Source organism: Sus scrofa, chromosome 18 (assembly GCF_054392235.1).
Source record: "Sus scrofa isolate SSC_HxYL_T2T_F1_AM1 chromosome 18, Sscrofa_HxYL_maternal_Yorkshire_Landrace_v2.0, whole genome shotgun sequence".
Taxonomy (NCBI): Eukaryota; Metazoa; Chordata; class Mammalia; order Artiodactyla; family Suidae; genus Sus; species Sus scrofa.
Window position 1 is genome coordinate 37,847,875 of NC_139400.1, and position 14,708 is coordinate 37,862,582.

Sequence of the window (14,708 nt, forward strand, 5' to 3'; positions counted from 1 at the left end):
AAAGCAAAATATATTACGCATTCGGGAGTTTTCAGCCACGTGATCTCTAAATGTGAACTCCAAATCCAAAACCAGGCTCTAACAGATCAATGGGAAAACTATGGACAAGGTATTTTCCTAACAGTAAAATGGGTAAAATAAAAGTTTTATGTAATCGAAAGCCACGCCAGAGATTAAGCCACATTTGCATCTATTAGTCATCTTTCACAAAACGTCTCAATTCCACTTAGAAAATCTGTGATCCTTATAATCTGGAATTCTAAAACAGCTCCCATGACTATCACATTCTCTCTGGAGAGCACCACCTGCTACCTATGGCAAATATTCATATAATTGATTTTACCTGACTACAAGGCATGATTGATTCTTTTTTTTTTTTTTTCTGATGATTAGAGGTTTCGGGGGAGATCTTTTTTGAAGGCTGAGGTAAGTGCCATTTAATATGGTGTAGATACGTTTTCCTGATTTTTAATAATGAGACTAGCAGAGCAAATATTGCAAGGGATGTATAATAAATTGTAGCACTGAATGACAAACAGAAACAAGCAGGGCTTCAATGCGAAAAGGTGGTTTGTGCTCCCAGCTGTGTGGTTCAAAAACCAAAAAAAAAAAAAAAAAAAAAAATCACACTCGTCTTGACATACTGAATCACCACATGGCTCTCCATTTGCTGCCCTGCACTGGCATCAGCTTGTTCAGCTTCTATTTTGATTGTTGATATATTTGCCGCAGCAACCATTAATAAAAAGGCATGCTAATAACAATGAAATACAGCTCCACTTGAAAAATGAGGTGCACACAGACCCTAAAGAGCCTTATATCTGTCACTATACCACAATACCGTGTTATGAGTTACTACAGATTATTAAAATAATTTAATGTAGTTATTGCACTGAAATATGTACCTTTCAGCCTGTAAGTAAAAGTAGCCTGTGCTCTAATAAAGAACAATTCTAAGAAAGCACCCCAAAGGGTTCTTGCCCAAGTCTAATTATAGGCGGTAAATTTGTTTCCTTCCAGAAAAACCAAAGAAAAGCTTTTCACTGTCTTTTACCCAATCCCAGTGATTAGTGCAGGTGTTCCAGAAGAAAGTAAATTCTCCTTAATAGTCAGACATAGTATGTAACTCAAGGATATTGCATATTGCCTTCAACAATCTCTCGGTTACTTGTGAAAGTTGATGCCAAGCCAAAAAGCCCTCCAGAGTTAACAAAAGGGGCTGGTTCCTGCCTTGAACTGTCTTGCCACCTTAGAATTCAGTATTTCTGTCGCAATCAGATCATGTAAATGCATCCGAGTGGCTGCAGTAGCATGAATACCAAAATATACCGTGCAATGACAGAACTGTAGAAATCAGACGGTGGCAGATGAGAAAATGAAGGGCTGGAGGTGTGACACTCCCCTCTTCTAGGACATGGAGGATTCTAGGTTAGAGCAAGCATGTGTGGGAGACTAATGCCAAGCCTGGAACTGGCTGGGCAGGGCAGGCTTGTGCTGCACTTTCTTTAAGACTCTACTTCCTTTAAGGAGCGTTGTCAAACAGTTACCTAAACTGATAAAAGCTTGCATTTGTGGAGATGATTCATATTAAAGAAGGGGCCTTGGCTCTAGGAAAGAATTCTTCAAGGAGACTTTGTCTAGCATCAAAGTACGTCAGAGGCAGAACAAGGATTCATCAGCCATCGTGTGAAAGTTCCTCAGAAGGAGCAAATTCCAAACCGCTTTTAAGAAAAGCCTTTTTGTTACAGGTAGCCGGGAATCTGCCTTTGTGTACGCCATCTCCTCAGCTGGAGTTGTATTTGCCATCACCAGGGCCTGTAGCCAAGGAGAATTAAAATCCTGTTCCTGTGACCCGAAGAAGAAGGGAACAGCCAAGGACAGCAAAGGCACCTTCGACTGGGGTGGCTGCAGTGACAACATTGACTATGGGATCAAGTTTGCCCGAGCATTTGTGGACGCCAAGGAAAGGAAAGGAAAGGATGCCAGAGCCCTGATGAATCTTCACAACAACAGAGCCGGCAGGAAGGTATGGGCTACAATGCAGTGGTGCTCAGTGGGTAGACTGAGTGGCCTTAAAAGTCGCTTAAGCTGAGCTTATCTTAATCTCTCCCAGAGTGGATAGAATGCTATGGTCACAGCTTTCCACTGTTCCCCAGCCCAGGGCCGTTCCTTCTAAAGAATACCACCCCCTGGGCTAGAGTGGCCCTGCCACGCTCTACCCCCCAGCCCACAGCCGAGCTGAAGCCCACGCACTGCTTCTGGCACTGTGCAGAGTCAAGAGCGTCATGGTCCCTCTGGATACCTTCCCATCTAGTGTGAGGACAGTGCTTCATCCCACAGACCAATGTGACACTGCAAGCTTGCGTCTAAGACCCAGAACATCCTCTTCTCCAACTTAATATGAAGGCAACTTACCAGGCAAGCCTTGTTAGCTGCTTCTAGATTCAGGGAGGCTCTTTGTAGAACCAGATCCAGCTTTCACTCTTAAAAGCCCCAGCTTGGGGTTTCCGGTACTGGATGAGCAAGTGGACTAGGGGAAGACTTGCTCCAGAGGGTCACTCTGGCCCCTTAACCTCTGGTCCTGACTCAACTGGGCTGTGGGTCTCTGGTCAGTCCCTAGTTCCCATTTGTAAGATGAGGAAACAGGCCCTCCAAAGCTCAAGGTCATAAGGAGAAGCCGAGGAAAGCCAGGACTAGAATTCGGGTTTCAACTCCCAGCCCTGGGGTGCTTTGCCCTAGGATTAAACCACTGCAACGCCAGTGCTCAAATCCACTGATGAGCCATGTCTTTGGGCATGGTGGCCTGACCAGAACAACCAGAGAATCTCAATATGCACATTCAACCTCTATATGGAAAGCATAAACTGACTAGGGCAAGCAAACATTTCAGTCAGAACTATTCTAGAATCATCTAATTGCCAACAACATAACCATAATTTGGCTTTTATCAACACAACATAAACATGTGCTTGGTATTAATAAACAAAGGTCACATGAAATTGAAAGGTCCCCAGGGGGGGCTTTTGTAGGAAAAAGAATAGAAAAGAACATAGATCTGTTTGGATGAAAACTCTTTTACTAGGCTCACAGAGAGAACAGATCTCATTTAGAGGAAGTTGGAAGGAAAGAAGTCTTGCTTAGCACATGGAGTAAGATGAGTGTGACCTGAACTGTTTACAAATAGTACCTTTCTTGAACTTTAAAAATCAACATTCCTTATTTTCATGAATTTATGAACTTATAGTGACTACTGCCAAGAATATAGACTATGGTTGTGCAATCCTGAAACTATTGGTAATTACTGTTTGTGCAATGCTTTAGATAAGGAAAAATTTACACTGACCTTTGTTTTGACATTGATACCACATGAATAGGTTATAAAATGTGGTGTCTCTGATAGGAGTATGCTGCTCGGTTATTCAAGCAGGGTATGCAGTTAGATCTCTCGGACAGTAAAGATAAAAGCGTATGGTCGTACACTGTGTCCAAAATAACATTCACTCATCAAAATAAATGTTAATTTTATTTAATAGGTCACTAAATATTGAACGATTCCACTCTTCGAGACAATAGATCTTAGCTATTATATTGTAGGCTCTGAATAACTATGACTCTTAATGTAAATCACATGATTCCTCGCTGTGTCGAGGTGAACAGCTGTCAGGCCTCAGATATTCTCCTGCCTACTCTGCAAAACTTAGGAGGCTACTTTTGATTGGAATAAAAGTGCACACACTGACTTTTTAAAATGTGGCTTTAATTAATGGTGGGTGGGCAGACTTTTTCAAGGAGATGCATGATGTCAGTGAATATGAACTTTAATGAGAGTAAATGTATCGAGATAAACATGCGTCTCTAATTCTGTTCTTGCGGTCATTAGACCCCCAGCCTCCACTCCCCCTTCGTACCAGCAGAAGGTCTGTGGAATCAAAATGAGAACAGGCTGGGCTTGTGTTTGAAGGCAGGCCTCCCAAGCTAAACCTCCGACTGGCCTGGTGCTAGAAAATCCCGGCCTCCAAGGCTGAGAGCAACATCCGTTCATTTTTCTTTCATCTTTGTGCTTTTCAGGATTGCCCAAATTGTCCAATACAATCATCTCTTACTTTTTAAAATGGGAGGGGGGGTGGAGTGGGAGCAATGTATTTCAAAAGAAAAACCATGTAGTCCAAATTGCTACGTAGCCAGCACTACAAATCAGAATTCAACACTGCCATTCACAAGAGGCCTTAATTCCCCCCTAATATTTGAGCAATTCAGTTCCTTTATTATAGCGGCTGGTTAGAGCACCCTCATGTGTCTCTAAACAGTAACATCATTTTAGATCTTCTGTGCGGTTATATCATTTTATCCTAATCACAGCCTCAGCAGAATTTGTAATAATGTTTCTTTCCTTCATGTTTACTTGAAACTCATCTTGAGTTTAGTTTCCTACCTCCAAAGAGGACTATTAATGAGTCTTCAAAGGATCAATCTACCATGCTTATCTCAGCAGTTCTTTTTTAGAGCTCAAGAAGCCATGCTATGAACACACTAAATTATATTTTAAGACAGGTTAAGGTAAATTATAAGCTAGAGGTACTTGGTCAATATCCACCATTTATTTTCTTTCAGGAGCTTGAAAATGGCTTTTAAATTAGTCCATTCTTTCCTCTGTGTGGAGTTATCGCAACTTCTTTTACCTTTCCTAAGAGAATTTGTCTCAAAATATTCCATGTACTCAGTCGAATACTGCCCTTCAATCACTGGACATTGCCATAAGAAGAATTCCATAAAAATACTTCCCCCCTAAAAAGTATTTCTTACCATGGTGAAGATGGAACACGGCATCTGAGGTGAAACTCACCTTCATCCTACCCCTGCAATGCCATTGGCTTAGATCTCTGAATTCAGGCTCTCTTGGGCGTAAAGGGAATTGCATGGCACTGTGGGATGACAAGGGCAAGGTGAATAGCTTAAAACCTGGCATGTAGTTGAGGCTCAGTAAGAAGAAGCTCCCTCCCCGTGAGTGCTGTGAAGGTTCTTTGAACTCAGGGTGCAGAGTCCAGGCACAAATCCAGTTTGAACTAGTGCTAAGGATTCAGTCTGATCTCTCCATGTACCCACAGACTTATCTTCAGCACAGTTTAATGTAGGAATAAAACACAGGAATATAGTATAGAATAAAAAACAGGAGTTAACATACAAAAGACTTCCAAAATGCTTTATAATTTGATCTCCCCAAAACTCTTGGAGTTCCCATCATGGTGCAGTGGTTAATGAATCTGGCTAGGAACCATGAGGTTGCGGATTCGATCCCTGGTCTTGCTCAGTGGGTTAAGGATCCAGTGTTACCATGAGCTGTGGTGTAGATCGCAGACGTGGCTCAGATCTGGCATCGCTGTGGCTCTGGCACAGGCAGGTGGCTACAGCTCTGATTCGACCCCTAGCTTGGGCACCTCCACATGCCGCAAGTGCAGCCCTAGAAAAGACAGAAAGTCCAAAAAAAAAAAAAAAAAAAAAAAAAAAACCTCTTACAGGCATTAAAAATCAGTATTAGTATTTCTATTTTTCAGATGAGAAACTAGGCCTCAGAGGGATCAAGTGACTCATACAGGGTCACAAAATCATGAAGTGCTGGGCTTGGGGGTGCAAACCAACTGTGATCACCCTTTTGTTCTTATCTCCCTTTCTGTGTTGTCTCTGCTGAAAATTTCTGAGAAAGACAAATTGATGGTATTTCTATATTAAAACAAAACAAAACAAAACAAAAACAGCAGCAGCAGTGCCCTTGGAGGGGTAGTTTATTGATGATTTCTCCCCCTTTGTGTGTGTAATTTCACAAGTTTTCTAAAATGAGTAATGTGTTTTTTTTTTTTTAACAAAAGGGGAAACGTTGTTTCAAATGCTAAAAACATGACTTCTTCTCATAGTGAGCATCCCCAAAGCAACCCAGCCTTGTTTGGTGGCTTCCCCAAATTTCACCTTAAGGCACTGTAAGTTTGAGGGCGCTATTCCTCTGTGCCATTGGACTAAATTTTGTATTAAGTGGTATGCAGACAAGAAGAAGACCAAGTTCTGACCACAACACACTAATTTTAGTCAGGAAGACAAGTGAAATACAAGTGGAAGGCAAGCTCTCTGCTAGGTGGTATAACAGAAAAATCACAGAAAGGGCTGTTCAGCTGAGGAGAGAAAGGTTATGTCATAAAAGAGTTTAAGCTGGAGGTGAAGATTTCCCGAGGCTGAGACAGGGGAAATGCTTTCCAAGATGGAAGGATTACAAGACAAAGATACTAGAGCAGAAAGAACACCAAAGCGGAGGAATGACAAGGGTGCTAGGGTGGAGCTCATGACTGAGAATTAGTAGGAGCTGAGCTGCACATTTGAGTCTGGAACCCGTAGCTGCCACGTGGAGATATCGGGATGCCACTTGAAGCAACAGGAAGGTATTGAACAATGTGGGAGATGCTAAATACGAAAGTTCCAGGTTTATGCCCTGTTAATTTCTCTAGAATATACTTTAAAAGAATGACAGATTCCAAAATCCAAATCTTCTGTAATAGGTTTAAATGAATGACTTTAAAAAATAGACTTACCAGGAAAACTATGAGAAATTTCTACCTCCCTGAATTTTATGTTCAGCCTTAACCTATACATACCAGACTGATATAGATAGTAAGCTTCCTGATGGAGAGTAATTAGAAATTAGCATTTGGTAACTGTGTTGATATTTTTAGCGTCATGTTTACACTATCATCAGCTCATTAGGAGTTCTTAGCTATTGGCATCATCTTGACTGAGGCAGTATGAAGGCGGGGGCTCTAGGGTGGGAACCTTGATTCCAATACTCAAGCGTGACCTTGGATGGGTTACCTGCCAAGGACTGCTACATAAAATATGCACCAGGTTTTAAGCAAGCCTAGGAGGTGGGTACCATTATTATCCACATTTTGCACATGAAGAGACTAAGGTCTATAATAGGGTGGCCAGAAGTAGGAAACAATTTATTGAACTTATTTGCTAGCTGAAATCCAAACTTAATTTCACCTCCCATATTTTACATTTATATACATTTAGATATCCAGTATTTTATATATGAGAAATTTGGAGGGTAAGAGCACCCAGAGTTTCGAGCTCCACACCCTGCCCAGTCAAGGTCAGTGCTGTGGAGCCCTGGGCCTGCCCCTGAGATCAGCCCACTGGAGCTCTGGTGCAAAGCAGATCCTTCCACGTTCCATCTATGGGAAATACCTCCAAAGTCAACCAAAATGGATATTGCACAAGATGTAAGCCCAGCCTTATAGGCAAGTAAATCTTGACCCAAATAAAACTTCCAAGAAGAGATCCTGAGATGGTAGTTAAGATAAATAATACACAATGGGTCTGAGCAAAGAGAACTGGGCATGATTAAAAAAGAAATCACTCAAAAAGGAGTATCAATAGAAAAGAAAATGATAAAACTGAACTGAACTACAGAGCCAGACTGCTTTAAACTCCTGCACAGCCTCACCCTCCCTTCAAGAATGTTGAGCATCCTCACAACTTTTACAACTTTCACTTAGGACAGATTTATTTTCTGATTGGTCTCCCAGTTCAAAAATTTAACTCATTTTGAAAAACTACATCAGTTCTGCCAGCCTCAGCTCTGTCTGTGGGACCCAAAAACAGTATGTGCTTGATTCCATTGATCTGTTACCATGTATGAATGAAAAACTAACCAGAATTAAAGTCCTAAAGCAGAACATCTCTAAACAAAATTGTTATGGTTTCAGGTAAAGTTCTATTATTCATAGAAAATGTTTTTTTAGGAGTTCCTGCTGTGGCACAGCAGAAACAAATCTGACTAGTATCCATGAGGATGCCAGTTTGATCCCTGGCGTTGCCATGTGCTGTGGTATAGGTTGCAGATGCAGCTCAGATCCTGTGTTGCTGTGGCTGCGGTGTAGGCTGGCAGCTATAACTCCGATTCAGCACCTAGCCTGGGAACTTCCATATGCTACAAGTGCAGCCCTAAAAGCCATGAAAAGAAAAGAAAAGGAAGGGAAGGGATGAAAAAAAAGAGAAGAAAAGAAAAGAAAAGAAAAGAAAAGAAAGAAAATGGTTTTTAGACGAGCTTCAATAGGCAGTAAGAATTATTATATATATGGTTAGTTAACGGTAATGTTCTTGAACTCCACAAATATAAATGCCACACTTTATATTTCCTAGCCAAGCCCACCCAGAGTCACTTTTTAAAGAATGACAGTACTCAAGAAATCACAATGTCTTATTTAAGGTAATAAATGATTGCATAACCAAATGAACTGCAGTTTGCTAATAAATATTCCTTGTTTTCCCAATTCCAGAGCATGTATGTTTGAAAGATATGTTGGTCTGATTTTCAGTAACTCTTAGAGATGTGGACCTGACAGAAGGATTTAATTGTTAATAAATGTCCTTGGCTTTAAGCCAGCAACTGAAAAATTAAATAATATGCTTTCAATGTGTGTTTCCCTCAAGAAAACTGATAAAGAACCAGAAATATGGTAGTTGCTTTGTGGCATACACCCAACTAAAAAGTGAACTACTAACACTTCTTCAAATACTCAAGTTTAACTAAATAATTTAGTTGAAACATAGAATATAAAGACCTAAAATTAATTTTAAGTAGGATTTCTATGGAAAGGTCATTGGTTAAGTTGGCATACATTTCACATGGTATAAGGTGGTTTGCCCTTTTTCTAATTGGATGAGAATCAGAATGGCATGACGCAGGGGTCATAAACTCAGCCAAATGCAGGTACCTACAAAAAAAAAGTCTAATGTTCTGCAAAGAAGTCTTACAAAGACACCCTGGCATTGTTTGGGCTCAATCTCCAAAAAAGCTAAGAAACTAAAATTCCACTCTCCCTGGGAGAAGTTTGTCTTTAAAACTGGCAAACTAATTCTTTCTAGACTAATTAGATGTGCAAACACTAAGTGTAAAAACATTTGTAGAACCCACTGAACCCAGAGAACATGACCTCCCCCCCAGGGGATTTCCCTGGCAGAGTGATTTAAAGTGTTGACCTGGTGTCAAGCTTGGGGTGCATCCTGCCTCAGCCACACTGTCTGTGAGACTGAGGGTGAAGTCCTTAGCATCTAGGTGTCTCAATACCCTCATCTGTAAAATGAAGATGAAAGTCGTATACGCCTTACAAGCTCTTAGGGATTAAATAAAATAGTGAAAATAAAGTGCTTAGTGTGGCTTAACATATGGTAAGATTTTAATGAATATTATACCTCATTATTCTGCCTTGATCTTAAATTGGGATAGATTAATAGAAAATAGAATTATTCTAGTCTACACAATGCATGTATTTCCCTCTTCCATACCTTTTAAAAAAATTCAGACTTCTGTCTCTGTGATATAGAATACTAAATTTATAAGTTTCTTAAATTCTAAGATTAGAAAGTACCTCTGCAAACCTGAGAGCTTAAAATGCTCAAAATCAAAGATTTAAGGGCCATCAAATATCTTCTAAGATTTTAGCACTGAAGCAATGATAAGCTTATTGAAGATTTTTTTAATTGAGAAAAGGTGTTAAGCTAAAAATGGTTTCTAGGGAGTCCCCTGTGTTCCTAGTGGTTAAGGATTTGGTGTTGTCACTACTGTGGTGCAGGTTTGATTCCTGGCCTGAGAACTTCCATATGCCTGGGGCTCAGCCAAAGCAAAAAAAAAAAAATTAGGCTAAATGCCGAAAGAGTAGTATTGTTCTTAGTAGTAAAATTTAGTCATCTTTTTTTTAAGCAGTCACGTCAAATGAGCAAGGGTTTAGAGATGAAATGCTACAGAGTAAACACCTATGATATTAAGCAAATGCTGAGGGAAGGGGGTTGATGAAGAATTGTGCTGGCCACCTTGGTGATATAAAAAACCATGAGAGCTGTGAGATTATGCAAAGAGGAGCCTAAGGAGGTTGGAAATGGAACATTGACAGCAGCCCACATCAAGAATCAAAGAAGGAAGGAGTACTCTTTAGAAAAGATTCAAGACAAAATAGGAAACGGGACCTAAATGTGTCATGGGTTGTGGTCTAAGTTTCTGGAAGAAGCTTTCGGCATCGCACACTGGAGAGAGACAGCAAGTCACTGTAATTGATTCTTTCTTTGTTCTTTCTTTCTGTTATAAAAATAATACGCAAAAGTAGCAAACTGAGTTGAACAGGAGAGTATATCATAAAATGAGAACATTTCCTCCCCTCACAGTCCTTGTCTCCTTCCAGAACATATCAAAGTGCAAACGGACTCAAAGCTGTGGACTGAACATATACTATTTCACCCCTGCCTCCCTAAAACCTCATTAAAGTTATACAATGGAATAAAAATGGCTTACATCAACAATAAAGAGAATGGTCAAAGGAATGAGAGAACTCAACAAGTTGCTGGAAAGCAGAAAGCCAAGAAGAAAGTGTAACTGAAAAAGCAGGATGGCGAGGTCTAGAAGAAAAAGAGCAGATGGGGGAAACAATAACAAAGCAGATGAGGCAACAGCAAACGTGGAAACCAAGATGTCCTACTAAAATTTCAGATACCAGTGAGCTCTGGAGAGAAGCATAGGCCTGAAAATTAGGGTTAACTGAATAACCTGCTGGTGGCATGAGGAACCCCATCTCCACCCCTTCGTCTCTAAGCAGAACTCCTGGAAATCTAGTGTCCAACATCCCAGGCTTTCTGGAGTTAGAGTCTCCAGAATAGCCAGTGTCCTCGCTACTCACCAGAAAGCAAACCTCTGGTCCACAGGCCCCACTATATAACCAGGGTTCCTAAATATATTTTATGACTTCATTCTTAAATATGAAGAGATTGTCCAAGAATGACCATATATTTGATTAAATTCAGAAGCACAAAAGAAAAAGCAAAAAAAGAGGAAAAAAAGCCATAAGTTGGGGATGAAAAGAGAAATTTTTAAAATCCTAATTAGTCTCCTCACAGAGATCCAAGAAGATATTAATATCCATAAACAAGAATGGATGCTTTGCAAAAGTGACAACTAGAGAATAAAGAATTTGGAAGAGAAAGCCAAAGAAATCTCCCAGAGAGCCAAACAAAAAGCCCAAGAGACAAATGGAGAACCATAAACCTCACTTCTCTTTCGCACTTGAGTTTGAAACCAACTGGAAAATGGACAGGGGAGGTGGACAGTAGAGCAGCAGCTGCACTACTGAAAAAAGACTGCCTTGGAGGATGCAGCTTCAAGGCTGTAACTCCACCCCGCACTGGGCAGACTTACTCACCCAGTCCCAGGCTGCATGCTGGGGCCCTGCAGGCAGCCCCTTGCGGGAGGGTAGGAGCTGATTATAACTCATCTTCTCCACAGGCTGGCAGATGCCCAAAGAGAAAGAACCCAGGCCCACAAGCCCTGCTCCTTCCTCTAAACTCACTAGTTGGATAAGTCACTTCCCCTCCCCTGGGGAGAAATGAGTAAGGGGATGGAGAGAGCCAGGAGTGTTATCTAATGGAATTTTTTCCTCAAGAAGCCAGGAAGAAAGTATTAAAACTATAAAAGAGAAAATATAAGAGACATGGAGGATTGATTCAGAGGTTCGGCATAATTAGAACGCCATAAAGAGACTAACAAAGTGTGGAGTGGAGGAAAATATGAAAAGAACATCTTAGTGCCGAAGTTTCCAAGTTGAAAGGGCCCACTGACAGCTGAGTAGAACTGATTTTTTTTAAAAATCCTAAATATGTCATTGTGATATTTCAGAACAAGGATAAAGGAAAGTTTCTAGAATCTTTCACTGATGGGGGGTCGGTGGAGGAGGGATGGGGTGGGGTGCGTGAAATGAAAAAAACACATCAGTTGCCAGACATCAGCCAGACATCAGATTTCCCATCTACACTAGAGGCCAAAGGCTGTGGGCACTGCCTTCAGTTTTGAGGGGAAGTTATTTTCAACTCAGAATTTTATAACCAGCCAAACTATTATTCAAGTGTAAAAACTGAACAAGGACATCTTAACACACAAGATTCAGAAAATGCATTGGTCATGCACCTTAAAGGAGTAACTCAAGAAGGGGCTGCAGCAACAGAAGGAATAAACCAAAGAAAGAGAACCATTGCACCTGGCAGAGCAGCATGTGCAGTCTTAGGAGGGCTAAGAAGATGCAGGACCATGCAACCCCCAGGAAATGAGGGGAAGCGACCCAAACAGGTGGAATGAGTATGAGAGTGGAAAACACTGGGTTACAGTAAATGCACTTGGTAGCAAGTTAAATGAGAAAACCCCAAACTTCACTCCGGAAACATTATTCTTTGGCATAGAGGTTGTGCTATTGGAATAGAGATTATACAATGCAGTCCTGGCGATGCCCTTGGTTGTGCAATTAAATGGATGACAACAATGTTTACAGTTTTTGGTTTTTAGGACTGACTTCTAGACACACTGTGTGAGACTTAACTATAGTTCCAGAACAGAACTTTAATGCTCTCATCTTTGTCCCTATAAAAGGACAGGCCCTGCTGACAAAGACTGGGAGGTAGAGGGGGAGGAAAAAGGAGGAGCTACAAATAGCCTCATCTCACCAGAGCCACACCAATGACTTTAGGAACTGGAAGGTGTAAAGTTGCTCCCTAGAGTTGTAGAGATCCCCAGAACCAAGGTGATAGAACCATGTTGGGAGTCGGGGGTGTAAATTAAGATCTCACCCTCCATAATGTGAAGTCTATTAGGAACTGTCTAATGTTTATCGGTAGATAAATAGGGTGACAGGCAGAGCTGCCACTCTGCCAACAGTGCACCACATCCCTCTCTGGAGGGCTCTGTTCACAGCATTGCAGATTTGTTTAGTTATTAAGGGAACTTGCTGGCAGATGTCCATGGAGTGTCTTGAGGCTGGGGTGCCCTTCTCTATTTCTCATAAAGCTGGCAGTCAGCTGGCACAGCATTGGTTGTGTAGGCATTTGGGAAACCACCAGGAAGGGCAGAATATATTAACCACTCTGGGGTTGTGCTGTGCAGACTGGGAGGGGAGAGAGGAGAGGATATTGCTTGTCACCTTCTTTTCTGCACTATGTGATTTTTTTAAAGTTATATGCACATGTTTCTTTAATTAAAAAAATGTAAAGTAATAATTACAAACACGAAAAGCCCTAGACCATCTGGCAGCCCCTAAGGTGGCCCTAAGTCCTCAGCATCTTTCACTCCACCTTTTATGGTGTAAATACAAGGTCTGAAGCCGCTCCACCAGCGGCCTGCGTGGGAGGCCTGCCAGCCCCTCACCCAGCGCCTCCGGAGGCCCTCGGGAAGCGTCCCTCCCGGCAGCTCCCTCCACTGCAGCCTGTCCTCTAAAAGCACGTGCCTTTACTCCAGTGGTCGCCCCCCATCTTTCGTGCCGCCAAGGCAGCACTAGCGCAAAGGGCCGTTTGTGGCCAAATTTCCCTGGAGGTTAGAGTTTTGGAGACATAGGGCAGGCCACAACTTCCAATTCAGTCTTCAAACACCCCTGTTCCTAGAACGTAAGGCCGTCCCTCCACCAGCATCGCTCACCTTCTCGGCCCTCCGTGGGCCCGGCTCCGGCCACGGTGCATGGTGCGCGGTGCGGGGTGCGCGGGGCTCTTCCTTCGCTGCTGCTTTCCAGGATGTGGAAGTAACTCTCAACTTGGCTGAGTATTAGGGTCACCTGGGCCCCACCCCAGCCCAGGTTCTGGTATATTCAGGCTGGGAGGGCCGAGGCCAGCTAATCTGTGATGGAAATTGTGTCCAGGTGATTTTAATGTGTAACCAAAAGAAGAAACACTTGCTCTGTGCTCTCTAGGTGCCAGGGAACAATCCCCAAATTCCTGTTTTTTTCTTTTACTGTGAGGAGTAGTTTGACTGTTTTTCCGTCTCTTTCTGGATCATGCAGCCCCTCTGAAGGCAGCCAGATTGTAAAGGAACGTTCTTTCCCTTCCTTCTCTGTGTATGCACACATACGCAGGCCTTTAAAAAGTGGACTGTACCAAAAATACTGCTCTGCATTTTGCTTTTCCCTTGTTTTCCTTTCATGTCTCTAAGAATGACCTAACTTATTAGTCAAATACCACATCATATTCCTTTATTAAGCACATACTGTAATTTGCTAAACTATTGTTTTGTTGATGTCATTTGGGTTTTTTCCTAAATATTTGGCTATTGCTAATTAAGCTGTAATGAACACTCAAGTGGGTATGTATCTTTCAGAACTTGTGCAAATATTTCCAGAATGGAATCACCAAAGTCAAAGGATTGGACATTTAAAATGTTGACAGGTATTGCAAAAATGCTCTCCATTTAAATGGTTATCAGTTCACTTTCTCACCAACAGTTTGTTAAAGCATCTCCTTTGAGTTCTCTTACCAACACCAAATTTTTTTTTTTTTTTTTTTTGTCTTTTGTCTTTTGAGGGCCGCACCCGCAGCATATGGAGGTTCCCAGACTAAGGATCCAATCGGAGCTACAGCTGCCGGCCTACACCACAGCCACAACAATGCTAGATCCGAGCTGCGTCTGCAGCCTATATACACCACAGCTCATGGCAAATAGGATCCTTAACCCTCTGAGCGAGGCCAGGGATCGAACCCACAACCTCATGGTTCCTAGTCGGATTTGTTTCCACTGCGCCACAACTGGAACTCCACCAACACCAAATGTTATCATTCTTTTTACTATTTGCTAATCTGTTAAGCAGAAAAACAACAACAACAACAAAAAAAAAAACCATGGTGTTGCATTGTTTCAGTTTGCATTT

The 14,708-nt window shown here is 41.8% G+C and overlaps 1 protein-coding gene and 1 long non-coding RNA gene across 2 annotated transcripts in view; one reads left to right on the forward strand and one right to left on the reverse strand.

The window, feature by feature from the left end:
* Positions 1-14,708, forward strand: part of WNT2 (Wnt family member 2) — a 47,392-nt gene that overhangs the window by 6,276 nt on the left and 26,408 nt on the right. The window contains exon 3 of the mRNA XM_003134756.6: positions 1,749-2,026. Within this exon, the coding sequence (XP_003134804.1) occupies positions 1,749-2,026 (278 nt within the window). The remainder of the gene's footprint in view (positions 1-1,748; positions 2,027-14,708) is intronic.
* Positions 568-13,585, reverse strand: LOC146394982 (uncharacterized). The gene is made up of 2 exons (XR_014834444.1): positions 13,490-13,585; positions 568-4,922 (listed from the first exon to the last, which is right to left on the reverse strand). It is a non-coding gene; the product is annotated as an uncharacterized LOC146394982 (long non-coding RNA).